At 37.7% G+C, this 27,728-nt stretch overlaps 1 protein-coding gene across 1 annotated transcript in view; it reads left to right on the forward strand.

The window, feature by feature from the left end:
* The window catches only part of LOC115417793 (glutamic acid-rich protein), a 60,564-nt gene that overhangs the window by 26,324 nt on the left and 6,512 nt on the right, over positions 1-27,728 (forward strand). Inside the window, exon 2 of the mRNA XM_030131912.1 lies at positions 26,411-27,571. Within this exon, the coding sequence (XP_029987772.1) occupies positions 26,411-27,571 (1,161 nt within the window). The remainder of the gene's footprint in view (positions 1-26,410; positions 27,572-27,728) is intronic.

Below are 27,728 nucleotides of genomic sequence, written 5' to 3' on the forward strand. Positions count from 1 at the left end.
CCTATAAATAATGACAACCCCAAATTTTCTCTTTGTTTTTTTGGTGTAAAAAAAGTAAAATTACATGAAAATGTTTACATTACCAAACTATACTTTTATTAAAAAAAAAAAAAAAAAAAAAAAAAAGTGAATAACCTGAACAAATATGAACAAATGGAAATGTCTTAAGTTAATGTAATTTTACCAATATTCTGCCTATTACTACATGTTTTTTGCGATTGTAATGCACATGTGTAAATGATTAACTGATAAACTGAGGCAGAATATTGTTAAAATTGCACTTGTTTTTCTTAAGACAATTCAAATTGTTCATGTTACTCAGATTTTTATGGAAACTTTACAGATGTAAACCTGATCATAATAGAATTTTACTTTTTTCACTGTTATTATTTTACTGGTCCGGCCCACTTGAGATCAAATTGGACTGAATGTGGCCCCTGAACTAAAATGAGTTTGACAACCCTGATCTACATGAATATGTGAATAAAATGGAGAAAAAAATTCGTTATTTACTACAGTGGCCGACAAGGGCCAAACACATTGCAATGGCCCAATGCGTCTCAGTTAAGAGAAAACCGCTGCAAGTAGAGAAACAATACAAATTCACAAACTCAAACATAAATCTAAACAAGGTACAAAAAGAGGAATGTGGTGCAAATGAAAAACAAGAAACAAAAACAAATGCATAATCATCAAACGCTCTGCAAATAAACAAACAATGCAAACCAAGATAACACCTGTAAACAAAAACCACTGCATAACCAGTCACTACAACGGAAGTGCTCCAAACCTGCAGGGGGCAGCGTTTATAGACAACAGACTAGTGTCAAATATTATCAAATAAAAGTCACATTACCGCACTACGCTGTAACTTCAATTTGTTCCCACTGTAGTTGGAAACACTGTCAGTCAGCTGTTCTTCATCTCTGTCTCCATCCTGTGTGTGTGTCTACATTGAGCTGTTCTGCTGACAGCGCCCCCTACAGGTTTGGAGCACTTCCGTTGTAGTCACTATTTATGCAGCGTTTGCAGATGTTTTCTTGGTTTGAATCATTTTGTGCTTTGCATCGTTTCTCTATTTGCAGAGCATTTGATGATTTTGCATGTTTTTGTGTATAGCAGCGTATTTTTTCATTTGCACCATGCTCCTCTTTTTGTACCTCATTTAGACTTGTGTTTGAGTTTTTGACTTTGCATCATTTCTGTACTTGCAGCTGTTTTCTCTTAACTGAAACGCATCGAGCTGTTGCAATGTGTTTGGCCCATGTCGGCCACCGTAATGTACACTGAAAAAGCTAGAGGATAATATTACAATAAATGGTGATAAATCACTTAAAATCGTTGATTGCAATCCATTGCGCTCACATGTAAATTAGCGTGTTTCTTCCAATTTATGCTAATTAGGCAAGTGGAATTTTGTGGGTTTTGTTTCCCCTCAATTCCACAGCTAAATAACATGAAAACTTGGAATGCATTAGTCATCATATTGTGTGTCCTTTGTTTTTGATGTTATCAGCTCTGTTCTTAAAGTGGTTCAGTAGGTTGAACAAAAACGTATTTAGGCCAATTAGCATACATCGGTAGAAACACATGACTAATTTTAATACAGTTGGCAATGTAGTTTTTGTTCACCGTCTTATGAGCACACCTATATTTCTTCCTTGTGCACATTCATTATATAAAAACAATAACAACAGCAATAGGCATGCATATATTGGGTTGTGACACCATTTTATGGATCCGAAATATCATTCTATATATGCAAAGTTTCATGGTAATCCACCCTATATTTGTTGATGATTGAAGGGAGTTAGTGTATGATTTTCTGTTTCAAGGGGGTTGACTTGATGATGGTCATTTGCCGAAGACACATGAGCACACCTCTGCAATATGACTAGGAAAGTGGAAATAGACCTAAAATGATTTGCTAAGAAAATGATGATTTGCTTTGATGCTTATAATCTACAGAAAAATTCTTAGATCCTTCTTACAGCACAACCACGATTGCATATACATTCATATATGCATACTTGACATTTGTGTAGAGGGTTATGTACACAGACAGATCAAGTTTTCTATAGATGAGGTACTTTATGAACACCACACTAACATTTATCAACCACTCACTTCTTTGGTTTAATGGATGAAGGAAACCTTTTACATTTTGAATATGATACCTTTCTCTTTTAGGCCTCAGTGATCACAGTGATAAAGGATGATTTTCCAGGCTTTTTGAGTTAGAGAGTAATAACAGACAGAGTAATAACAAATGTTAGGGCTGACTCGAGATTAATGCCTCTGAAGTATGAGAATGAGTGATTACAACTTAAGGAATGCAATTAATCAGTACAACAGGGGTTTCAGAAATAATAAAATGGATGAAATTGTTGTTAATTATTCCTCTGCCTCATTAAAAGTGGAGCAACACAAGCACCTGGAATAAGAATCTAAGAGTAAACACACTGAACATTGCATTTAATGAAGCGTCGCATGAGTTTACCCTTTAACCCTGGAGACAGTGGCTGTTTCTCAATATGCGTTCTTGTCTGTTCTTCTGTTTTCTCGTCATCAGTCGTGTCCCATGTACTGTTCCTTTTGCAAGTTCGCATAAACCAGGAATGCATGGAATACCCGAATGTTGTTCTTGTCAGCTAGCTTTAACCAAGGATGCACTGGTTGGTGACTCGTGTAGACTTAGCTGGCAAATAATTCCCAAGATGCAGTTCGTGCCAGCCCGGCCCCCACGGGTTTAGGCAGGAGCTGGGCGGTCGTTAGCCCGCTGCCTCAACCAGGACCCGTTCAGCTATGCCCGGCTGAACCGACGAAATGTATTACAGTTTTGTTACACCCCAGCCTAAGGGTTTACCAGGGCGAACATAATATGCTCTACTTTTGTCCCCTCCCAGCTCCCAAGCACACACGTCAGTCAAAAAAACTAAAGTTCACAGTATTTATTTTTAAATCAACTAAAGGAGGGTTAGGGGAGGGTGCGGCTAAAACAACAAACAAAATATCTTCTTCTGAGTTCAAACTAGATTACCTACTTCAAAATAAATGGACGAAATAAAATACAGAAAACTAACCTAAACTCCCTAACCAAAAACAGGAGAAAACGAGAAGAACAAAAGAGCCGACCTCCCCTACCAGAAAAGGATCAATTTACAAAAACTCTATTTACAACTATATACAAACGAAGTATCACACGAAACACATGAAGACTGACGATCACACATAGGAACACACGGTTGGAAGCTGGCAGGAGGCAAGAGAGAGAGCGAAGTGGAGATCCAGGACCATTTAAAGGGGCTGGGCAATCATGTTCCACCAATCAGCTTCCTGTAAAGCAAACAGACACAAAAGGACACAGCACATCTACAGGACAGGGGGAGAACACACACACTAAACAGAAAACATATATACATATACACAAAAATAGGCAAATTATGACCCAGGGTCATAACAGTTTTGAAAATTATACAAAATGTATAAATGGCATATGAATACTAGTACAAATTTACTGAAATCAAATCAAGTGACATTGTGGTGGTTTGATGGAAATACAGGGTGGGGAAGCAAAATTTACAATGAACATTTAGTTTTTTTTTCTCAGCAGGCACTACGTCAATTGTTTTGAAACCAAACATATATTGATGTCATAATCATACCTAACACTATTATCCATACCTTTTCAGAAACTTTTGCCCATATGAGTAATCAGGAAAGCAAATGTCAAAGAGTGTGTGATTTGCTGAATGCACTCGTCACACCAAAGGAGATTTCAAAAATAGTTGGAGTGTCCATAAAGACTGTTTATAATGTAAAGAAGAGAATGACTATGAGCAAAACTATTATGAGAAAGTCTGGAAGATACTATTAAAGAAGAATGGGAGAAGTTGTCACCCGAATATTTGAGGAACACTTGCACAAGTTTCAGGAAGCGTGTGAAGGCAGTTATTGAGAAAGGAGGACACATAGAATAAAAACATTTTCTATTATGTAAATTTTCTTGTGGCAAATAAATTCTCATGACTTTCAATAAACTAATTGGTCATACACTGTCTTTCAATTCCTGCCTCAAAATATTGTAAATTTTGCTTCCCCATCCTGTATGTTAGGGTGCAGCTGACAAATACAGCAAAGACAGAGAGGAAAGTTCACAAGTACACAGCCGTTCCAAGTACAGACAGATTTGTGTTCTTAGGAAGTATGTTCTCTGAGACCATTCTTACCAAGACCGTACTCGCCAAGTTCACAAGACCATACTCTGTGTTCTTGGTGTTGAAAAATGGTCATAATTTCAGGTAAAAATGCTACTGTGAATTTGTGTCTGTTTCAGTGTCATAAAAGCTGCTGTGAGTATGTGTTTGTGTTCCTTTTCTTCAGTGGTTTTACTTTACTGTGTGTTTTAGGGCCAAAACAGGGTGGAATAATAGAAAAAGACAAAGACAGGAATTGATGTTTTACAGGCTTTACTAATAAATGAAGCACTCAGAATGTACATCAGTGAGAGGTTTGGGATGTTGAACATAAACTGTGAACTGGAACACACTGAACAACAAGTATTTGAATTTTGGCCCAGCAGGCTTTGTTTTGGGGCTCTTTTTTTCTAAATCAGTCCAATATATCCAATCCAAGGAGCAAAGTAACACTGTAATGAAATAATCATTAATATGTCCACTTCGACTGTTAGTGGTCATAAAGTTATCCTCCCGAGACCCAGGAAAGTAAAAGCCTTGGCTTCTTTTTTTTTTTTTTTTTTTAACATTCATTAATTGTCTTTGGAAACATCATGATGCAACAGTTTTTTCAGATACATTTTGGTTTATTTCTTTAATAGAATGTACTTTGCAGTGGACAGAGTTTTCTTTTTTTTTTTTTTTTTAAGTAAAGCTGTGAAACTCTTGTCTCCTACAGAGGACACAGATGCATTGCTGGGTCTCAGGAGGTAATGGCTGATCAGTGTAGGTTATTAAGAACTTATAAGTCCAGTGTCCATGATTTACAAGGATTTAGGGGGTTCTTAGATAACTTTCATAAGTCTATTTTCATATGGTTCATATGTATTTCAACACTTTTTTTTTTTTTTGGAATGGGTTGCATCCAGTGTTAAGATACATTACCGTTGCCAACTGTGAACAGATTACAGTTAATTTCACAGTAAAGCTGCAGCAATTGAAATCAGGAGGAAGAAATGCCAGAATCTGAAGACACACTGCTTCTTTTCGCAGTCCTCTCCTCTTGGTCCAAACCAAAAGATTAAACAGAGGCGATACAGAGGAGTCTGACATCATTACATGCTGTTACAGAGAAGTGAAAACACTTTTCTGTGCTGAGTCTTGGAGCAGAGCAGTGGAATTGCACTGGAATCTAACCAGTGATCCATAATTACCAGTGTCAGTCAGGTATTTAACCCTCATACCTGCCTGGAAACACTTGTGATTAACTAAGAGCTGTGCAGGTAGGTGAAGGAGTCTAGGTTGAAATGTATGATATATACAGGGTATCCCAAAAAAATGTATACACACTTTAAATAACTGTAAAGTAGGTATTTATTAAAATTAATTTAATTTTCAAAATGTAATAGAATTTACAGACATATTTTATTGTTTTGTCACTGCCTGTTCTCAAACTGACGTCCGTTCTGGTCCAGACACTGCTGACAACGCCAAGCAATGGAATCGCACACATCACCAAACAATTCCCTTGGCATTTGCATGCATTCATGTTCAATGGTTGCTTTCAATTCTCCGACTGTTGCAGGTCTCATAGCGTAGACTTTGTCTTTTAGGTATCCTCATAAAAAAAGTCTGGTGGTGTGAGGTCTGGTGAAATTGCCAAACAAGTGGATTGGATGGAGGGATTTCGTTAAATACCCTTCACGTTCACCAGACCTCACACCACTAGACTTTTTTTAAAATTTTTTATGAGGATACCTAAAAGACAAAGTCTACGCTATGAGACCTGCAACAGTCGCTAAATTGAGAGCAGCCATTGAACGTGAATGCACGCAAATGCCAACTGAATTGTTTGGTGATGTGTGCGATTCCATTGCTTCACATTGTCAGCAGTGTCTGGACCAGAACGGACGTCAGTTTGAGAACAGGCGGTGACAAAACAATAAAATATGTCTGTAAATTCTTTTACATTTTGAAAATTAAATGAATTTTAATATACATACATATATACATACATACACAAACACACATAATTTTTAACCCTTTCATGCATAGTGGTCACTACAGTGGACAGTTACTCTACTGCTTTAATCTTGTATATTCATGGGTTTTGTTGTTTTAGTTCCATATCAACCAACACAGTGGACACTTATGCATCATCTCATAAACTGCAATTCACACCATTATTGTAACTTTGCTGTTCTTGGTTGGTTCTTGAGTAGAAATCAATTGTTAATATTTATTTTTTGCATATTATCTCCATGAAGTGAGTAATAACTAGTATTAGACTATGTTAAAATGTGAGAAAACATCAGATTAGCTGCATTAAACATGGTTTTATTTCACTGTTTTCATATCACTTTATGATATTGGGTTTTAAATACATGTTTCTTTGCTTCAAGAATAAAATTCATGGTGTAGCTGAGTGGACATTTTTGTAACTCCATGAAAAACAGGTTGATTAAAAAAAAAAAAAAAAATCAATCACATTGGGTTTTTTTCATGCCTAAAGAGGAATAAAAACACTCAGGAAAAAAAAAATCTTGATTAAGGTTCTCATAATTCATGCATGAAAGGGTTAAGCACTTAAAGCAAACATCAGTAAAAGAACTAACCTCGACAACGGTGTCATCATGCTGGTGAAGACAACTTAAATATGCGAATGCAGATTTTACAAAATGCACAAAATTTTAGGAGAATCATCAGTCTCATCACTGGCTGTGGTTACATGGACAATATTCTTTAATTCCTCACTCATTTTATCAGAGATACAAACTTAACTGAGTATATGCAGTAGATGCTGATCTAATAACATAATCATTGACATGCTTTGTGGGTTGAATCAGAATGTAACTTTTTTTTTTTTTTTTAGATGTGCACTGTAAGTTTGCCCATTCTTCTGGAAGAATAAGAAAGACAAGAAAAAGAAGAAGAGGTTATTTTTCAGCATTTAAAGGCAGGGCCAGCAATTCGAATCAAATACCCTTTTTGTCCAATTCAGCAAGTATCTCCCCATGGTCCAGTAACTGTCTGTCATGTGTGTGTAGTGAAAAAAAGTGATCCAGAAATACAGCACTATTACAGCCTGTCAGCAACAAGGGGCATTCATGCTTGTTCACAGGACAAGGAGTATTAGATTGGGGGGGGGGGGGGGTTGAGCTACTGAACGGAGAAGTGCATTTGCTTGTTTGGCTTCAAATCAGCAGTCTTTTTCAGGAATGACTTATTCAACTTTTAAAAACAATGTTGCCCATAAAAGTGGAATCCTTTTCACATTCTTTTTTTTATTCCTATTTATACACATCAGTAATAACCTTCTACCAGGTACAATGACACATACTGAGTCCCAGTTACAGTTTATCTATGAAAAATAAATCACATTGTCACAATAATTTCACGAGAAGAGGTGAAAATATTTTTTTTCTTTGTGGTCAACAGTGTAGTTAAAGTATTCAAGAGTGTCTCACAATGAATAAACACAATGTGAACCCATAGAAAAACTATGGAGAATTATTATGATAATGAATTCATGCAAATGAATCAGAATAAAAGTGTTCAAAGACTATGATGATGATCTTAACCCATAAAGACCCAAACATCCACTTTTAACCAAAACCATCTTCTGGTGTAGCTGTTTAATACTTGTTGAGCCACTAATCCTATCAATACATGTCAATAATTGGTGTAAAATGCAGTTTGTCATCTTTTCATCAGATATGACCCATTTGGACATTCAGAGGCTCCGTAGTGAACGTGGAAACACTGTGATCTTCTACAACATTGATTCATCAGTAAAACCCATGGAGTTGGATCAATGACAGTGGATGGAGACACTGGGTTTATGTTCAGTTAATGATAGAATTTACTGAAAGAGTCACTTTTTCTTCAGTTTTCTCTGTTTTTGATATAATAACCATCACTGTTAATCTGAGCTTCAATGAACATCTATATGGTTAGTAAATTAAATATAGGAAAATGCTTGATTTTCAGTAAAAAACATAAAATTTAGGAGATAATATTATAATAAATGGTGATAAATCATTTAAGAAATGTTAAATATAGAGAAAAATGTATTTGGGAACTGAAACAAAAGTAACACTGAGTCTTTATGGGTTAATGACAGGAGGAAGGACTCTGCATTATTACACTGGGTTACAAAAAAATGTTTTTTGCAAGTTGTCTAGGTTTTTTCAACTGAATTAGGACCATTTTGCACCACTAAATCCAAAAATGACATCTGTTTTTCTCAATCAGGTCAATTTGATTTTGAAAAATTTGATCTTCTCACAAAATTGATTACATTTTTGTGACTTTATCAGTTTGATTTTTTATATAGTTCTCACCCAAAATAGGTTTTAAGAGAAAAAAAATCATTTTCTAACAGGATTCCTGTTAGGTACAATGGTGTATTCACCGCAGATGTAGCAGAACACATCAGACTTATTTTTGCAAGATCTTCTAGTCGAAGCCATTTCATTCACCTGTAATATTAAAAAAACATTAATCATAAATTGGCAAAAGTAAAATCTTCGGAACTCGTTTATTGCAAGAAACATGAAAGAATTTTGTATCATATGATGTGAAAATGCCCATAAATGTAAGCAAAAATGTTAAAAAGCCAATATGTAGCGTAGTTCAGAAAGTTGACCTGATTGAGCAAAATTAATGTGATTTTTGGATTCAGCACACCAAAATGATCCTAAATCAGCTCAAAAAACTTAATCAATAAATTTGTTGTTGACCAGTGTTATTAAACAGTGGACAGAGCAAAAAGGAACACAAGGAAACAAAAACAATGAAGAATGGCAAGATTCAACTGAAACCTCATATCTGGATTTTACAATTGCTGTTCATTTATCATATCCTACAGTGTGCTTTTCCAGTGACCCAGAACTGTCCTATCATTGTGTGTGTGTATAGACATTTCCTTTCAGTACTGGTAACCAAGACTAATCTGTCATGTCAAACAGATACACAGCCTAAAGGTGTTCAAATGACAATGAATATGATTGCTTTGGACATAAAAGTATTCTGACTTGAAGTTTATATCCCTAGGAGTTTTAATAATTTTGTTAGTTTACCCCAGTTTGAAAAGATACATCCAGAGCACTGCCTTTCCTACTGTGACCATAATATAGTTCTAACACACACACAACAAACAGCATCCGTCAGAACTTATATATGGTACTTTGTCCATTCTAAGATAGTTAATATTTCCAAACATGAAAAGGCTCATTTAAGCAATTGTACAGCTGCCATAAAATTCTTGACATGTTAAATGTTCTCAGATTGCCAACAGTGACGTGGCACTAAAATATAAAATTTTATTAAACTTCAATAGAACAAAGACAAGTCTAGAAAAATTTACAGGGAGTTCCAAAAAAATGTATACACACTTTAAATAATTGTAAGGCAGGTGTTTATTAAAATTTATCTAATTTTCGAAATGTAATAGAATTTACAAACATCATTTTATTGTTTCGTCTGTTCTGGTCCAGACACTGGAAGTCCAGTGGTGTGAGGTCTGGTGAACGTGGAGGGTATTCAACGTAAATTCTATTACATTTTGAAAATTAAATGAATTTTAATAAACACCTTCTTTAAATTATTTAAAGTGTGTATACATTTTTTGGGACACCCTGTACCTGTGCAAAATTAGCTTGTATTAAAAATATAATTTGCCACTAAATTATTTTTTTCTCCAGTGTTATAATTGCCTGCATGTTGCACACTGTTTGGTGATTTCCTGTGTTAAAGATCATGAGTAGGTGGTTGACTTTGAATGAATGCACTAACATGAGAAAAGAAAATGCTCACTTACAGAAAATACAGTACATTATATGCCACTACAAATCGTTGCAAGTGCAATAAAGTGACCCCAAAAAACATCAATGTATATAATTTGATTCCATTACGATTCTTTTCTCCCATGACTGTCTCTAGCAACCACATTTTTTATATGGTATTATCAAAGATCATGCAGTAACAGACAAATATAAATTATTGCTTAGTAAGAATGTTCTGTAAAACTGCAGAAGGCAGGAACACACACGCTGAGTGGGAAGACTGAGAAAGCCTTCCTTCTGTGGGAAGCTGGTCTCACCACTTACTTTTATGATGGTTATTATCATGTTAGAAATATTTACACACATTCTATTCCTAAGATGCCATCAGTAGTTTCTGAAGATAATGACTGTGATGTTTGTAAATTGTGACTTACATCTTCTTCAGTTTTTGATGTTTGTGCAGCTCTACAGTTTGTTCTAAGGAGAATTAGGATGATCAAATGCCTACTGTAACATTTGTTATACATTTTGAAAAAAACAAAACAACAACAACAACAACAACAAACAAAAAAAGGCAGCCTTGCTTTGGTTTGTTAGAAGTGATCTATTTAGCAGAAGGTGTTTGAACAACTCAGTGATTTAACTGCATAAATAACCTGAGTTCATTTTCTCCTTTAGCATTACAGTATTTGCATTGGCATGCAAGCTGAAGTAACCACAGCGAGTGTTTGTACATTTTACCTCTGTTCCTTTGCCAGCCCAGAAACCTCTGGCTATACTGATGTATATACATAAAGTTGGAATAATTCTGTTTTCAGACACATTCCTATTTTTGTTCCTATTTATACACATCAGTAATCACCTTTAACCAGGTCCAGTGATTACATACTGAGAGTATCGATCAAGAATAAATCACATTGTTACCATCATTTCATGAGAAGAGGTAAAAATATTTTATTCCAGCTTTATGGACAACAGTCTATTTTAATCACTCAAAATGTCAGGTTGACGATAAAATAGAATTGACTGGTTATAGTGAACTTTTTTTTTTTTATTATTCTCTTTTTATTGAGAGAATTTAGATTTTTTCAAACATTGAAAAATCAGACGTATACACAAACTATATACATCCAGAGAGTGGGTCTAGAAAAAACAAAAACAAACCAAAAAAACCCCCTGAATAAAACCAAAACATTTACAGCAGCTCATCAGTGTCTTGGCATACAGGATCTCAAAGTAAAGAATCAATGTATAAATAAAGATAAATAAAAACACAAAAATATATTTCCTTCAGAGGATTTTGGGTTCATATTCATGCAGTCATCTCAGCAAAATCAGATCTCAAAGGCTTCTTTTATCTCACCCATCCCTCCCAGTGTTGCCCAAAAAAATCCATCTTCAAATTTACGGTGAAGGTTATTCTTTCCATCGTATAAATTCCAGTGGTTATGTCTATCCAATTATTTATTGTTGGTTCTTCTTGTGTCATCCATCGTTTAGTTATTTCTTTTTTTCCTGCAGCTAGAATCATGCTTAATAAGTATGTATTTATGTTTTTTTAGGTTATAGTGAACTTTGGTGGTAGCTTTAAACATCATCTTGAGGAGGTATCTTGAAACAATTGTAAGACTCCATATGCAAGCAATTACTTCTGTAAGAAAAAAGTCTAAACTCTCATGAAGGTTTCATTTAAATATATCATATTTGAGTGATGGGTGGTGCAGTGGATAGCACTCGTGCCTCACAGCAAGAGGGTCCTGGGTTTGATTCCAACACCAGTTGACGGGGGTGGGACCTTTCTGTGTGGAGTTTGCATGTTCTCCCCGTGTCTGCGTGGGTTCTCTGTGGGTACTCTGGCTTCCTCCCACCATCCAAAGACATGCACTGATAGGTTAACTGGTTAATCTAAATCGTCCATAGGTGTGAATGTGAAAGTGATTATTTGTCTCTATATGTCAACCCTGCGATGAACTGGCAAAATGTCCAGGGTGTACCCCGCCTTCTCCCTGAAGTAGCTGGAATAGGCTCCAAGTGACCCTACTGAGGATAAAGCGGGTTCAGATAATGAATGAATGAATGAATGAATATTTGATTGATAATCATAATTGAAGGTATCAGTGCAACAAAGTACTCCTAAACCACAGACTGTCCTGTAGTAAAAGTGATCAGGTGATGAAGGAGCAACGAAAAAGAAAATGGTTGAGAAGTTCTTGGAACCTGACTGGGCATTACCTAACTACTACACTGTAAGCCTGGACTTTGTATTTACTAAAATGCTTTAATCACAATGTACTTAAAGGATTTAAGTATATTCTACTAATTTGTAGACATAGTCGAAAGTATGAAAAAGTTTAAGTTGAATGGATTTAAATCTCTAAGTTTTAGTCATGACCACACCTTTTTATCTCCACGTTGCATTGTGGGTATTGGTCATGTTGTTGAAAATGTGTTATTTTTATGTGCAGGGGTTCCGCGGGGTTGTGGTGTTAGTGTTAATTTTGACTTATTGTATGTACGGCGATGTTTATTGGCCTTTTTAGCTTACTGGCCGATAGGCTGTAAGCTATTGTTGTTATGCGGCCTCCATCATCGTCGTTGTCGTCTGTCATTGTCGTCTGTTGTTGTCTGTCATTGTCTGTCGTTGTCTGTCGTTGTCTGTCATTGTCTGTCGTCCGTTACAAAAATTTCAATCGTCTTCTTCTCTGAAACTACAATTCCAATTGACTTCAAACTTGGTATACAGCTTCTTTATAATGATGTCAACAAAAGTTAGTGAAATGATTTGGATCCAGATCTGATTATGGGTTTGGTGCACCTTTGAAAAATTTCCCCATTATAACAGATAGGAAGTGCTGGTAAGCTACAGGGCCGTTGGTCCTGTTTTTGTGTTTGTTTTTGTATTTTTGTAGAGCTTCACCATGAGTGAGAGCCATAGGCTGAACAATGGCTTTCCTGTTCATCTCTGAATGTTTTCATTCACTATACATATTCATACCTTGCCAAATAAAAGGCACTTCCTGTACTGGCTAATTACTCAGAGCTAAATTCCTGCCTAATGTCCATCCACGCTACAACATATTAAATTGAATAATTATACAAAGCAATTTATATTGCACAAGATTTTAATTTAAATCAACTTGGAATTGAGTACAATGAACTGATGATATTAAGTCTAATATTTTATCCAAAGCAACTGACATTGCAACAAATTTTAAGTTAAATTAACTTGGCATTTGGTCTGTAGTACGTAAAATAGCAATTCCATTCAAATCAAGCATTTAAATTTAGTAAGTTTTCATTACTCATTACTTAAATTTTTTAAGGCAACCGGTTTCCTCAAATGTTTTAAGTAAACTCAACTTGTCCGGTCTTACAGTGTATTCAAACTAAACAGTAGCAGGATTATCCATTATGGTTCTGGTAAATGAAAATGAATTATTAATTTAAAGAAAAGCCTGGACAATTCCATGAGCAATAGTATATAAACCACCACAAAAACTCTGGTGACATCCTGTGAAGCAGTTTGAAAAGGAAGAGCTCCCATCTCTGCTCCACTTAACATCAGCCACAGGCGCAGTAGGTGCTGGTAGCAGGACCCCGAATGAAGCGAAGAGAGTAAGCAACAGTGGAGAAGTGGTGGTGGGTCGCATGTACCGCTGCAGGAAAGTTTCTGAGTGGGAGAAAGTTGAGCTGTTGCCTGAAGAGATGCTCATTTCAGCAGCCATTAAAATTTTCCTTAGGTTCTCTGATCTTCAGATTTACAGGGTTCCTGCAGGCGAGGTAGAACGAGAGAACTCAACACTCAGGGATACCAGAGGCAAGACAACAAGCAGAAAACAGTGTAATTAGATGAATCCCATTAGATGAGGATGTGTAGCACTCAATGGCCGGAAAATCCTTATTAATCATTGTAATTGTTAGCGTGTTGCATTGATAGCTCACCACTGTTATTTCTCTATCTTGGATTTTTTGTGTTTATTAGCCTGTAATACTGTCTGACCTACAAGATGTTTGTTCATTTTTTGAGGCTGAAGGTAACAACTCTGAGGTTTATTTCCATTTTCAAAGAGAGGAGTGGTTTTCAGTTCAATAAAGAAGACTGTATTTATTTATTTCATATCAGAGGTGCTCACTTTCATTCTTTCTCTTTCCATGATTAAAAAAAAAAAGGCAGCAGTGAAATATACCAACACCGTGTCCTCAACTAAGGTTACTTTATATCAGCTACATATTGCAGCACAGTAAAAATTGATCATATGAACACAAAGAGCAGCTATGAACCATGTTAACTTTCTTTCTGCTATCTTACATCATTTGCAAGGTATTGTATTATTAGTTCCAGTGAATAAGGATGGAGAGAAAGTGTGCCACCTGTCAGACGATACATTTCTCTCCTTTTTTCTCACTTCCTTGTTCGCTCCTTTGTGCCTTTGTGTTTTCCCACCCTCACCAGCATAACAACAGAATTACCACTTTCATCTTCTCAACTAGCGTCTCAGAAAGCACTCATTTTGTTAAAAAAGTTATTATCTAAATGTTATTTATTTAAAACATGACGTCAAATATGTATTTGTATTTTTCCTAAAGTTACAAGTGTGATACGCTTTTGATTTGCTAAAGCTGTCAACTGTGGATGACAGCCAACTGGTTTTGTACTTTTTATATGTAAGTGAGGCATCAGGGACAGTAGTCAGACACACTCATTTACATGCGCAGTCACTGAAGACACAGTTACTGATTGCTTAATTTTTTCAAAGCATAATGGAGAGAGAAGCTTTGGAATAAGACAGAGCTGTCATCTCTCCTTTGCTGGTGATAAGATATAAATAGCAAGTAGGTTCTCTTAAAAGTCGGGATGAAAACGTATGCTTTGTTTCCAGTGCGTAGCGCTAACTCTACTTTGAAAACTGAAGCAGGGAGAAGACACTCCTTCATGTCTACCTCAGTATGCTGGAGAATAACGAACAACAAGAAGGCTCCTCTGAAATGCCTGACCTAATATTTGACAGATAGTCAAGACATATGTATCCCGAGACCAAACACAGATTTAAAGGAAAGATGAGCTCATATTTTGTCTTATTGTACGATTTTATTAGGCTGTTATGTCTGAACCACCAGTACAAAATGGAAACTATTTCCTTGTATGTATTATTATCAGGGGAAATGCCTGTACATCGTCGTTTACATCACTGTGCAGATCTTATTTGTATACGAATATGTTTAGGAAAATAGAACACACACCCACACACACACTTAATGAAGGATAAGTGTTGTCTTACTGTATAGTGGCTGTGACATATGATTTCTTCATTTTCTTTCAGGAATGCAAAGGCTGCATGACAACTTGACATAATATCCAGGCATGGATTATGATATGTATATAATTTGTCAAATGTAGAAGGAAACCTCTCTAAAGAAAGAGTTGGTGAAGGACATAATGAGGCATTATATTAATGAGATCCTCCAGAGTTTTCTTATCATACTCCCTGTTGTGTAATTGACTAATCAACATCATCCAAAGTACACAGTCTTTGTTCTCTGGCTAATGCATTCTGATGGGTTCAAAGGCATGGAAAACACAGAATGAGCAAGTGAGAGAGCAGGCATGTGAGCGAGTGAGTGAGTGAGTGAGTGTGTGCAACTGCATGTGTCAAGAGACCAATTACACTTCCAAGTTGTACTTCAGATGAGGCACAACAAATCCCTGTCTTTCCCAGATTTGGCTTTTGCAGAAATTAATGCGAACCTTTGCTATATGCATACAAGTACTGTACATGCATATCCAAACACACATTTCCTTTGACTACAATATCTTCGTTTTGGTGGGACCCTGCTGAGTTACATAAGGTCTATTCCCTGTGATGGCAGCTGCTTTGCTTAGCAGGTGAGGATGTAACAAAAATATTGATTCTGGACAAACAAATAGCTACCAACTCACTGACTGGGCAGAACTCGCAAGTAAACAGAATAAAAAATACCAGTATTGATTTTAACAAACAAATAGCTGCTAACTGACTGGCATGGACAAACTTTTCAGTAAACAACATAGCATGATTCCAATTTGAAATGAGAGAACCATATCTCAACAGTTTGTCATGTGTTGATTTGTTTAGATATGCTGACTAATCTTCCCCTAATCAGTTTCCGTGCTTGAAAAGTGTCCAAATGCTCTGTCGGGGTAATCTCACTGCGAATAATCTTTGCGATGAGTGAACATGGAGGGAGAAAGACCCGGCTTCAAAGCACATATAAATACATAAATATACATGTTGTAGTAAAATAACCCAACACTTCATCCATGCATCCATTAATCCCTGGTAGTAAGTAATACCAGTGTATATGTGTATTGGGCTAATCTTCTCCTCTGCTAAGGGACTGAGGACTAGGCTTCCACTTGCAGGTAAGCCTCATTCCCATACCTCGGCCATAACCCTTAATCCCACTTCCAAATACAGAGGAGGGAAGCTGCTGAGTGGGGCAGCAGCTTCTGTGTACATTTGTTAGACACTACATCACCACCAATTCTGTGGTTTCTGACTCATTTCTAACATCACGTCACTGATCTGGATTGGGTAGGACGTACTCGATATGTATAAAACAGTGTCATAAAATGAAATTCTAATCTACTATCACAAAATGTGCAAATCACACACGCAAATAATTGTCGGTTGCTATATTTGCAAGTCTTATTAGGATATAGAGGAAATGATCAGCAGCAGAGAAGATCCTGCGATTAGAAGATGTGCAACACTATGACTTTATTAATTGTATCAGAAATACAGTCTTAGATCTGGTATTTTTACACACTTTTGTACTTGGAGTTTTAATTAATTAGCACCATAGGTTCAGTGTTCAAGAAGTGTCATCACTCTAAAGACAACTTCATATATGTGACAATTTTATAGCTAATATGTTAAAAGGATTTATTCTGGTCTTTTGTAAATTCCGTTTCTGTTTTGAAAAACGGAATAATTGTATTTACTTTTTTCTTGATTACACTGGGTTACAAAAAAATGTTTTTTGCAAGTTGTCTAGGTTTTTTCAACTGAATTAGGACCATTTTGCTCCGCTAAATCCAAAAATGATATCTGTTTTTCTCAATCAGGTCAATTTGATTTTGAAAAATTTGATCTTCTCACAAAATTGATTACATTTTTGTGACTTTATCAGTTGATTTTTTATATAGTTCTCACCCAAAATAGGTTTTAAGAGAAAAAAAATCCTTTGATCACTTGATTCCTGTTAGGTACAATGGTGTATTCACTGCAGATGTAGCAGAATACGTCAGGCTTATTTTTGCAAGATCTTCTAGTCGAAGCCATTTCATTCACCTGTAATATTAAAAAAAGCATTAATCATAAATTGGCAAAAGTAAAATCTTCGGAACTCGTTTATTGCAAGAAATATGAAAGAATTTTGTATCATATGATGTGAAAATGCCCATAAATGTAAGCAAAAATATTAAAAAGCCAATATGTAGCATAGTTCAGAAAGTTGACCTGATTGAGCAAAATTAATGTGATTTTTGGATTCAGCGCACCAAAATTATCCTAAATCAGCTCAAAAAACTTAAACAATAAATTTGTTGTTGACCAGTGTTATATAGTATACACATAAGTTCAAAGATTGAAATTAAACACTTCATAGGGTTGAACAAGACTGATGCTTATTTGCAACAAACGTCTGTTTCTGACCGAGGCGAGTCATCAATTCATCACAGGATTAGCCATTCACAGCTACAAGCAATTTAAAGTCACAAATTATACCGCCTTGAATGTCTCTGGACTGTGGGAGGTAAGCGAAACAGAAGGAAACCCACGCAGACACGGGCAGAATGAAATAATCACACGAAAAGGACCTACCTGGTTGGCAAGATCAAACACAAAAATGTGTCTGTGAGGGAACAATGCCAACCACTACAACAGCATTCACACAGGACACGATATACAAAACATACATATGTGAGCTGAGGAGACACTCGCTCTATGATTGCATTGCAACTTCATAAGTTAATATTAGCATGACTTAAGCAATCAGAACTGTGTGATTATGCTTAATATTGTGCTTATAAGGATTTTAATGTGAAGGTGTGTGTGCAGCATATTTATTTCTCTGTGTGTATGACATAGACTCACAGAGAGGCCAGCCTTTCTTACTCTGGAGGCCCTGAGGATTTCTGACCTATTTCTGCCTGGGAGGAGCTGCTTCATCACAAGCAGTCACCAGCCACTGCACCTGGATGCTGTATATGTGTGTGTTTGTTTGTGTGTGTGTGTGTCCGTGTGTGTGTTGTCTGCCTGTGAGGCGATGCACCCTGAGTCTCTCATGTTTTACTGTATGGCTCTTTTTGGTGCTCACTGATGTGAATGCACACTTCGCTCCCTCCTCTTGTCTTCTCTCTCCACTCTCCACCTTTGTACAGAACAGCACTTTCCCACCACATACACACTCTCAGTATAAAGATATGCTCACACACACAACTTCTTTTCTCAGTCTCTCTCAGGTGCTGCCTGCTGCGATGTCCGGTGCTGAGTGTTGCTGTATCTGCATTCACAGCAGGACATGCACACACACGCACGCTCACACAAACCTACACTCACACCTAACCATATCCTGTTACACTAAATGTGTTCACAGCAGGGTAAACCTGATTCAAACAGCTAGAGAGAAAGTCTAATGATTGATGATAAGACCGGAATATCCGCAGCCGCAGCAAAATCACACAAACAGGTTATCTGGGACCTCCAGGCACTGAGCTACTTTCACATGGCAGAGGAATGGAGCTTGGGATCATTAGCGCACAAACACAGGGCTGAAAGCGCCCCCACCCCCACTACCTTAGATTTACACGTATGCATGTAGCAACACACCTGGGTACAGAATCTACAGAAATACCTGCATGTACGTACTGTAGGTGCCAACAAATGCCTATGCACACATCCCAACTCACACACTCCTCCTGCCTCTTTTTCTCTACCTTTCTCTCGTGTACTTTAAGACAACTTTTTGCTGAACTGCTGAGGAGGCAGGCAGGTAAGCAGGCACATCAGCAGCAGGGCAGAGGTGCTGTTAGTCTGATGAGCAGTAAAGCTGTCTTCAACACCAGAATAGCTAGAAGCTGCATTTGCTTTTATTTATTAACCTAAAATCCACTCTGACTCATAATCTTCTCCTTTATTCTTCTGCACATTTTTCCACATAGTGTGACTCTAAAGATCTCAAATGAGTTGACATAAATGTCACATGTCTTCTTGCACTGGGCTTTTATGATTTGGACTGCATTTGTTGTTGTGTTATAACATGATGATGGTGTTGCTCCCATACCAACAGTATAATTGGAGTTGTTCCCACTGACGTAAACCATAGAGGAGTATTCTCATACAGAACGGTGATGTAATGGACTGTGAAGGTACTAGTCAGACTCCTTCTTTTCACTCCCTCCTCCTCTGTGTCTCACTGTTTCACCCTCCCTCTCTCTCTCTGTTCCCATCTCTCTGTTTTTTTTTTTTCCTTTCTTTTTTTGTCTTGGCAGGCTTCTCCTTCCAGATCCTCTGGGATCTTTGAATGAAAACCCAACAGCTCCCTCGCTCGGTCATAAAAGGAAACTGCACATAGTTATAATTCAGTAGCTGCTGTATGTTCAAGCTGATTGAATTCTACCTTCATATCTGTATCATCCAGCCATACCTATGTATAGTACAAACCTGTTTCTGTTCTCTATGTTTTATTCCTGTTGTGCCCAGTCAGCAACCACCACTGTGCGATACCCAGGTTGGCTCTTGAATGGTTTGTCAGACACTTTCTAGACACAGACAGTTCTTTTGTCACAGTAACTGTCAGTAATGTGAAACATTTATTAGACTCAAGTTCCCACTAAGGAGTCCCATACTAGTGCTCCTCCTCCTCTTTCTCCTCCTCTTCTTCTTTTCTTTTCTTGTTCCCTGTCTTCATCAAAGAAGAACTACCAGCTCTCTCTGCCCTTGGGAAACACCACAGTGAGACAGAGAAACCTCCCAGCTCTCTCCTCTACTTGACCATCCCAGTGTGAAGAGGGAAAAAAAAAACATATGCACACGCAATAATAATAGCACTATTCCCTTTGCATACACCCAAGCAGTGTTGACTTCCTCCCGTGAAGGATTCTCCTGGACTTTCCACATTTGACATTGCAAAGCGTTCAAGATTACACACACATAGATAAACAAAACAACAACAGTCTTTTTGAATGAAATCATCAACTGAGCATCTCACCAAACCAATAAGCACATCTGGGCATACCTGTGCATACATGAACCCAAGAGGATACTTTATGCATGAAAGTACTCACACATATACTGTGCAACTATAAATGAACTACACATACACACACACATACCAGTACACAAACACCAAATTGCAATGGGGGTTTTGAAAGAGGAAGCCCACAACATAAATATCCAATTACCAAACACATCAAACGCACAGAGGATGAAATATTGATAACTTTGAGACATTTATGTAATCCACAATGGTGCCTTATATAAGTGTTCCATTTACAAGGAGAAGCAGGAGGTATTGTTTCTTTTTTTATATCACAGAAAAAGAGAGAGCTCTGTTATATTTTGGCAGACAACAGCATGAGCATATGAGAGTAGTGGTTGAAGTTCTTGGATGCATGTGCTCCCTCTCTCTGTTTTACTCCCTCTCTATAAATATGCACCTGTATATACTGTGTACACACTCACATTGATTGCAGTGCATGTTTGTGCAAAAGAAGGGGAAAAAAAAATCACCTTTCACTGGACATGCATAAGAGGAGTGTGCAACATCATCATTTTCTGAGGAACTTATGTTTATGCTCAGTAAACAAAAGCACAAGTGCAAAATAAAAGAATGATGACTTCACCATTAGTGGAGCTCTATTCTGGTGTTGGATGTACATTTATGAGTGGGAGTGATTGGGATGCTTTTTTAAATTTTGGCAGTTCATATGTGGCTGTCAATCGTTCAACGATAAAGGCTGTTCCAAGCATATGGAGCTGATGGAGGAGGATTTGGGCTTCTGTATTCACAGCTCTGCTTTGAGCTGCAGATCATAGAGCCTTTGCAAATCATAAACAGGCAAGGAAATATGCATTCTCTCTAATTAATTGTAAATTGTCACTGCTTGAAATGTGGATGCTGAGTGATGTGTGCATGTAGAGTATGTGTTTGTGTTTTCATGTGTGAGAGAAAATGAGAGGGAAAACAGAGGGGTAGACTGAATAATTTGACTTAACTTTTGTGCCTTATCAACAAGCCACACTTCATGGTTTTTCCTTTGAAACTGCTGTTCCCCACTAAGGCCGAATAAATTAGAACTCTAAATAGGAATAATAATGAGAGCATACATTATTTCTGTTGTTGCTACTGGTTGATGTTGTTGTTGTTTGTGTCGGCAGGAAGGCTCAGATCTCCATATATGCAAAAAAAGGTAACTTCTCTGCATGTTTTATAAGTTTGGAGGATCATTTTAATGGTGACCCAAAAAGATGTCCTAGATATTGGGGAACATCCCTTTGAAAAATTCCTGAAACTACAGACAGATCGGGAGAGAGTGAGAGAAGAGACACAGAGTGAAGGGGAAGAGACAGAGAGGAGTGGGGAAATACAACTTCATCCTCCAAGGTAATTTCCAATATTTCTTAGCTACATCAAGAAGATAACTGTTTATTTATTTATTTAGTTATTTATGTATTTATTTATTTATTTAATACATAATAAGCTGTCACATTCTCATAAACCAATTTTATGGGAAGGGGCCCACTGATTCTTGAATGAACTTAAATAATATACAGAGAAGACCACCCATGTTAATGGCCTTTTAATGGGGACAGCCCCCTCTGCTGGTCTCTGTGGATGACCTCAACCTAAGGAGTCTTTTACTGTCGGTGGGTTGCACCGGTGTTTTGGGTTTAACAAACCCTTGATAACTTTCCATCAGCAGAGCTCCTCAGGGGAATCCCTGCCTCTTAAGTGCTATTCCATTACTCAGAAAACCCAAGCACCCTTTTTGTGTGACTGATCCTTCAAGGTACACGGCGGCAGCATGTAAACAAATACACACTGATGAAAACACATGAAAGTGTGACACTCGCATCCTGAACTAAAATGAGGCAGGTCTCAAATATAAAACATAAACATTCAGACACATAATTCTATTAAAAATGTATTGTAACAGTAATAGTTGCCTGCAGGTGTCATATACATAACAGTGGTGTAATCACGTTCTTTTCTTCAGTAAAAATACAAATACATCACTTCAAAAATGCTCCACAACAGCAAAAGACATACAAAGTGTTATTGCACAGTATTATCATCCCTGTCTGTGTTTTACTGTTGTATGTGGTGTCTGTGTGTTATCATCACTGCTGCATTCATGTGTACGTTGCATTGGTTGCTGTAGAAGGAGCTCATCTGAACTACTTTATATACTGTCTAGTAGTTTATTCTTCAACAATGCATCATATTTTGTGTCCTGTGAGAACCACGTATGTCTAAAAAGTGAACTTTTTATGGGCTCCAAAAGCCCAGATTTCATCTTTATGATGATACATTTCCCACCAAACTCAAGAGGACTATAAACAGCTTTTGAAGCTTTAGAAGGAGGAGAATTTTCTCAATGCATAAAGGAATGCTTCATTTTTCAGTTCATCATGAACATTCAAAATAAGTGCCTGTGGAGATACATGGTTTTCACTGGAGAGCAACTGTAATGTGAAAACTAAAACTAAAGTGTTCAGAAACATGTAGTTGAGTTAAAGGTACAATATTTGCATCTGCAATGAAATAGACACATAAATCCATTAACTACTCAATATTTAAATATAATAAGTGCAGTACTTGAGTAAAAATACTGTTACGTTCGACCAAAACTTTTGTATGTTTGTATGTTACAATAGTCTACTGCACTCAATGCCTGCTGACATTACAGTTGCTGTGTAAGACAAGTTAGATTTGAACTGTTACGTATGAAATATAGACCGAAAAATATGAGGACTGCAGCACTGTACCTGTTGTGTTGGTGTTTGAGTACATGAAAACATGCAAGAAGATAGCATTGTCATGAATCAGTTTTCTTGCTGAGATTTTTTTTTTTACACACACACACACACACACACACACACACACACACACACACACACACACACACACACACACACACACACGCACACACACACACACACTGGATTAATTTTTACTAACTTCTTTTTTAATCATCACATTCATGTTTTCTTATTCATCAAATAAAAGTCACTTTACAATTTGTAGTATTGTTGGCCTAAATCCATACATGGGAGTGAGCATCGCTTATGTGTTTTGTATGTAAATACAGTGTACTGAAGGTGACTAATGAGCCATATATTTCTGCTGCTGATAAGTACTTAGTGTTGGTGAGTAAAGCCAAAGTGCCATGCCAGCCCAGGAGAGAGGTTAGTGTTGGCTGCTCACCTCCACCGCCCTTTTTTCATAGAGAGAACATCTCAAATTCCAACACTTGCATGTGAAATACAGACAGAAACTCTTATGGCCTCACAGTACTGCAGAGGGTGTTGCTCCTCTTAGCCCTTAACTTACAGCAGCCTCTCAGTGTGCACACATCCACTGGTTCCACTTTGAGTCTTGACTGATGGAGTTTAATTACGGTAATTTACAGTAAGTGCTAAGACGTAAAAGTGCAATTTTTACCTACAAATCTTTTCTGAGTGCCTTAATATAAAATAGTTTTGTCTTATTGCTCATAGTATTTAAAGCGAACATTAAATAAATCATCAGGAAGAGTACCTAGAAACTGAATTCATCTTTGTAATAATCCTCCTCTCCAGGTTGGTCACAAGCTAAGTATGAAGTGCTACTGCCTGGTAGCACAAAGCACAATGTGAAGCTCATGTGACTGTATTAACCTTTCAGACCTAATCTCCTGCAGTCACGAATGAGCGAAAGAGAGAGAGTGAAAAAAAAGAGTGAAAGAAAGAATGTACTGTGGAAGAGTTAAGAGGGAATTCAGAAGAAAGCAACTGAGTTTGACAAAAAATAATAATAAAAATAAAAATGCAGATATGTTTTGTGTTCCTCTGAAGCCCTCAAGTCTTAGTTTCTGTCTATGTTTTGTTTTGAGAGGAAGAACAGAGACTCTTGATATGCACAAGTGTGGATTTGGCACCACATTGTCAAGCAAAGTCTAATAGAAATAGAGATCACTTTGTGGCACCCCCTGCAGTTTCCAAAAGTAAGACAAAGACAGAGGGAATAACACTGACATGTTCTTGTACCAACATTGACAGTGAAAAAGTCTCTATTATTTATGTTTTTTTTGTCTTCAAACACACTTCTGGTATTCCTGCTGTGAAGCCAGCAAACATCTTAGCTGTATAGGTCATTTAGATGTGTTGTCTCCATGACGCAGGTCTGCAGTTTTGTCACGCTGGTCTTTTGGAATGGCAATCAATGCAGCCCAAAATCAGCTGATTTCATTGAAAGGCAAGTTACCCTGAGGGGCTTCCATTATCAGGCACATCACATGGAAACAATGCATGATTTATTATTTTCTCAAGGGCAAGAGGAGAGATATTAAACACATGTCTGAGCATAATGCATGCTTTTACTAAAACTGGCAAAAAGTATTTCAAACAAGTCTCACAGTATGGTAGTACCTTTTCAAGCCAGAGTGCCCCTGCTGTATGGAAAAAAGACCTTATTGCCTACAAGACCTTTGTTATAGTCCATGCTCTCCTCTCTCACATTGTTTTGTGTTTGTCCATTTGTCCATCCACTGAGAAATTTATGAATAAAGCTATTCATGGCTCTGTTTATGCTGCTAAAATTAATGATGTACACTGCACGTCAACTTTCATAACAGCCAATTATCCAGAGTGTTTTAGCTTTTAGCTTAAAGTGAAATATTGAAGTTATGTGTATGAAGTCTATGATTCTAGATTCATTTGAATAGAATTATATGTAATTGTAATGTTCAGATTACAAAGAGCATGTCTTCGTATCTCCATCCCACTATTTTCTTATTTTCCACACTGTTGGTTACAGCATCTGAACCAGGACTGAAAAACACATATCTCCTACCTGAAGGTACCATCACCTTACTTAGTCTAAATTTACTCCCAGTTTCCATGGATTCCTAAATGAACAATGTGATGACAAAGCAGGGACATACCAGACAGCTATGTAATGTAAACAGTCTTTGACTTATGTAACATGATAGACGTGGATGTCTTTGTTAGATAACGGTAACCACGAAGCATCACTATGCAGATCTAATGTTAGCACACACACACACACACACACACACGCACACACGCACACACACAGGCACAACTAGAGGCATACAAGTTGAAGCAGCACTAGAAACAAAAATGACCAAAACTTTCAGTAACACAGGGGAGTATATGCTTCACCTTCTGCCCCATACAATAACTCAGCTAAACACCAGTTACATTGAGTTGTATTTTCATATTATTGAACTTTTGCCTACAACACTGGAGATCTATTTTCTCTAACTCTACGTAAAGGCCTAATGGCAGCATCACTCATGTCCCAAACTCACAGGCCACCTATAATTGCTCCTCCAGAGTTCACTGTGTGTGTGACATGCCGCCCGAGCTCCACCACAGCCCATGTAAGGGTCACGAAAGCATTTAACAGTGAGGTGTTACTTTACACCCCCCAACTCCCATAGAGACACCAGGTAGTATGAAGACGCCTCGGGGTGGCAATATTTAACATGGCGTTGCTCGTTTTTTCACCCTCCCTCACTTCAGCGTCACCTGTTAACATCACCCTCCCCGTCCAAATTACTGTCCAACTGTCCAGACCCTACACAAGTAGTGTATGTCTTTTGGAGGTGCACACACACACTTTGAGTCAGACTGAAGGGACGAAGTTTTCCCAGGAGAACGTTTAAGTGTTTTGGATTATATTTTGCATGTTTGTATGACAAAATGGACTACTGCATTATGAAAGGACTCATAGTGGTTTTGTTGATACAACGCTGCACATCTGAAGGTAGGGTCACATCCTAAATCACTGCTGAAAAATGTTTACTCTCCATGTAGAAATAATTTTTCATTCTGTGAATGGATAAATGAATGGTGTAGAGAATTGAAGAATTAAATGAGTCACGACCAAATGAATGAACAAAAATAGAATAAATGAATTTTTTTTAATTAATATATGACTCAATCATAAACCAAGCATTAATAATTGTATTCATTATAACCTATTTTTCATGCAGACACTTGCAGTGACTATGTGTGAAATTACTGTATAATCAAACACTTACATAAACTTGTTTCCAAAATTGTCAGAGTCAATGTAACTAACCTAAATGCAAACATATAGTTGTGGTTTGTCTAATATTTAGAGCGTCTACATCACACAAAGACAAATATAAATCTCCAAAGTACTGTGTGTTTGTAGGTGTGTCTTCCTCCATCCAGTCTTCAACTGTGGTGAATGTCCAAGACGGCCAGGCCTTGACCCAGGAACAGGAGCCTCCCCCTGCAGAGGTTGTGCCAGTGGTGGCCCCTCCAAGCCTGAAAGAGGTGCAGCAAGCAGTGCAGGAGGCCTCGGAGCAGGTCGAGGGTCGAGGAGCAGAAGAAGTGTTGAAGGAGTTGCTGGAGCGGGTGGTGGAAGCAGCCCTGGGGCAGGTGGAAGGAGGAGGGGAAGCCAAACTGGAGGATGCAGCAGTGGAGGAAGGAATTGAAGAAGATGCAGCGGGGGCTGAAAATGGAGATGCTGAAACTGACACAGAGGCAGAGGCAGGGGTGTTGGAGGGAGCAGTGGAGGATGAGGTGGTGGGTGAAGATGTGGATGACAGGGCAGGGAATACAAGTGAGGAGCAGAAGGTAGATGAGATGAAAATAGAGGTGAATACGTCTGAAGATGTCGCTGAGATAGGGACAGTGGTTGTAGAGGAGGAGAGTGAAACTGCTGCTGGACTTGAAGAGGAGACCACAGCGGGGGTACATGATGGAGATGGAGAAGCACAGAGTGTAGAGCCAAATGATGACTCTCTGGACACAGAAGTCAGTCAGGATGTTTTGCCAGAAGTGGTGGCAACTTCAGAAGAGGCAGAGGTGGTGGCAGAGGACAGTGAGGAGCAGAATGTACTGTTAGAAGAAAAAGGAGAAATAGAAACACAGGAGGCAGAGGAAAATCCAGCTGTTGAGATAGCAGTAGTTGGAGAGCCGGAGCAAGAAACTGTATTAGACTCTGACCTTAACCTGGGGTTGACTGATGTGGAGCAGGTAGGCGAAGGGAGGGAAAAACAAAACCCTGAAGGTGAGGTAACACAGGTAGATCAACTGGAGGATGAGGTTATTGTTGTTGTGCCATCTGATAATTATGAGATAGAGACCACACAAACAGTGGATGGAGAGCCAGTAGAGGAGGAGGTAAACATAAATATACTAAAGGAGACTGAAGAGGTAGAAGCACGAGGTGCAGAATTAGAGGAAGCGGCTGGTGGAGAAAAGGATGAGCAGGCTGTAAATGAGGAGGAGTCATTAGTAACTGAAGCAAGGGAAGAGGAGCAGATTGCTTTGGAGACCCCTCAAAGCAGCAAACAAGAAGATCAAGGTGAGATATGAACAGTTGATGAATGAGTTGGTGCAAAATTGTAGGAATATACTCATCATGCGAGGCTTAAAATGTACTTGAACCACATTCAATTTCCTATATTATATGTATGATCCAAATAATACAAATAACTACCCAAAATGTTGAATATGCAAAG

This window comes from Sphaeramia orbicularis, chromosome 1 (genome assembly GCF_902148855.1).
Source record: "Sphaeramia orbicularis chromosome 1, fSphaOr1.1, whole genome shotgun sequence".
Lineage (NCBI taxonomy): Eukaryota > Metazoa > Chordata > Actinopteri > Kurtiformes > Apogonidae > Sphaeramia > Sphaeramia orbicularis.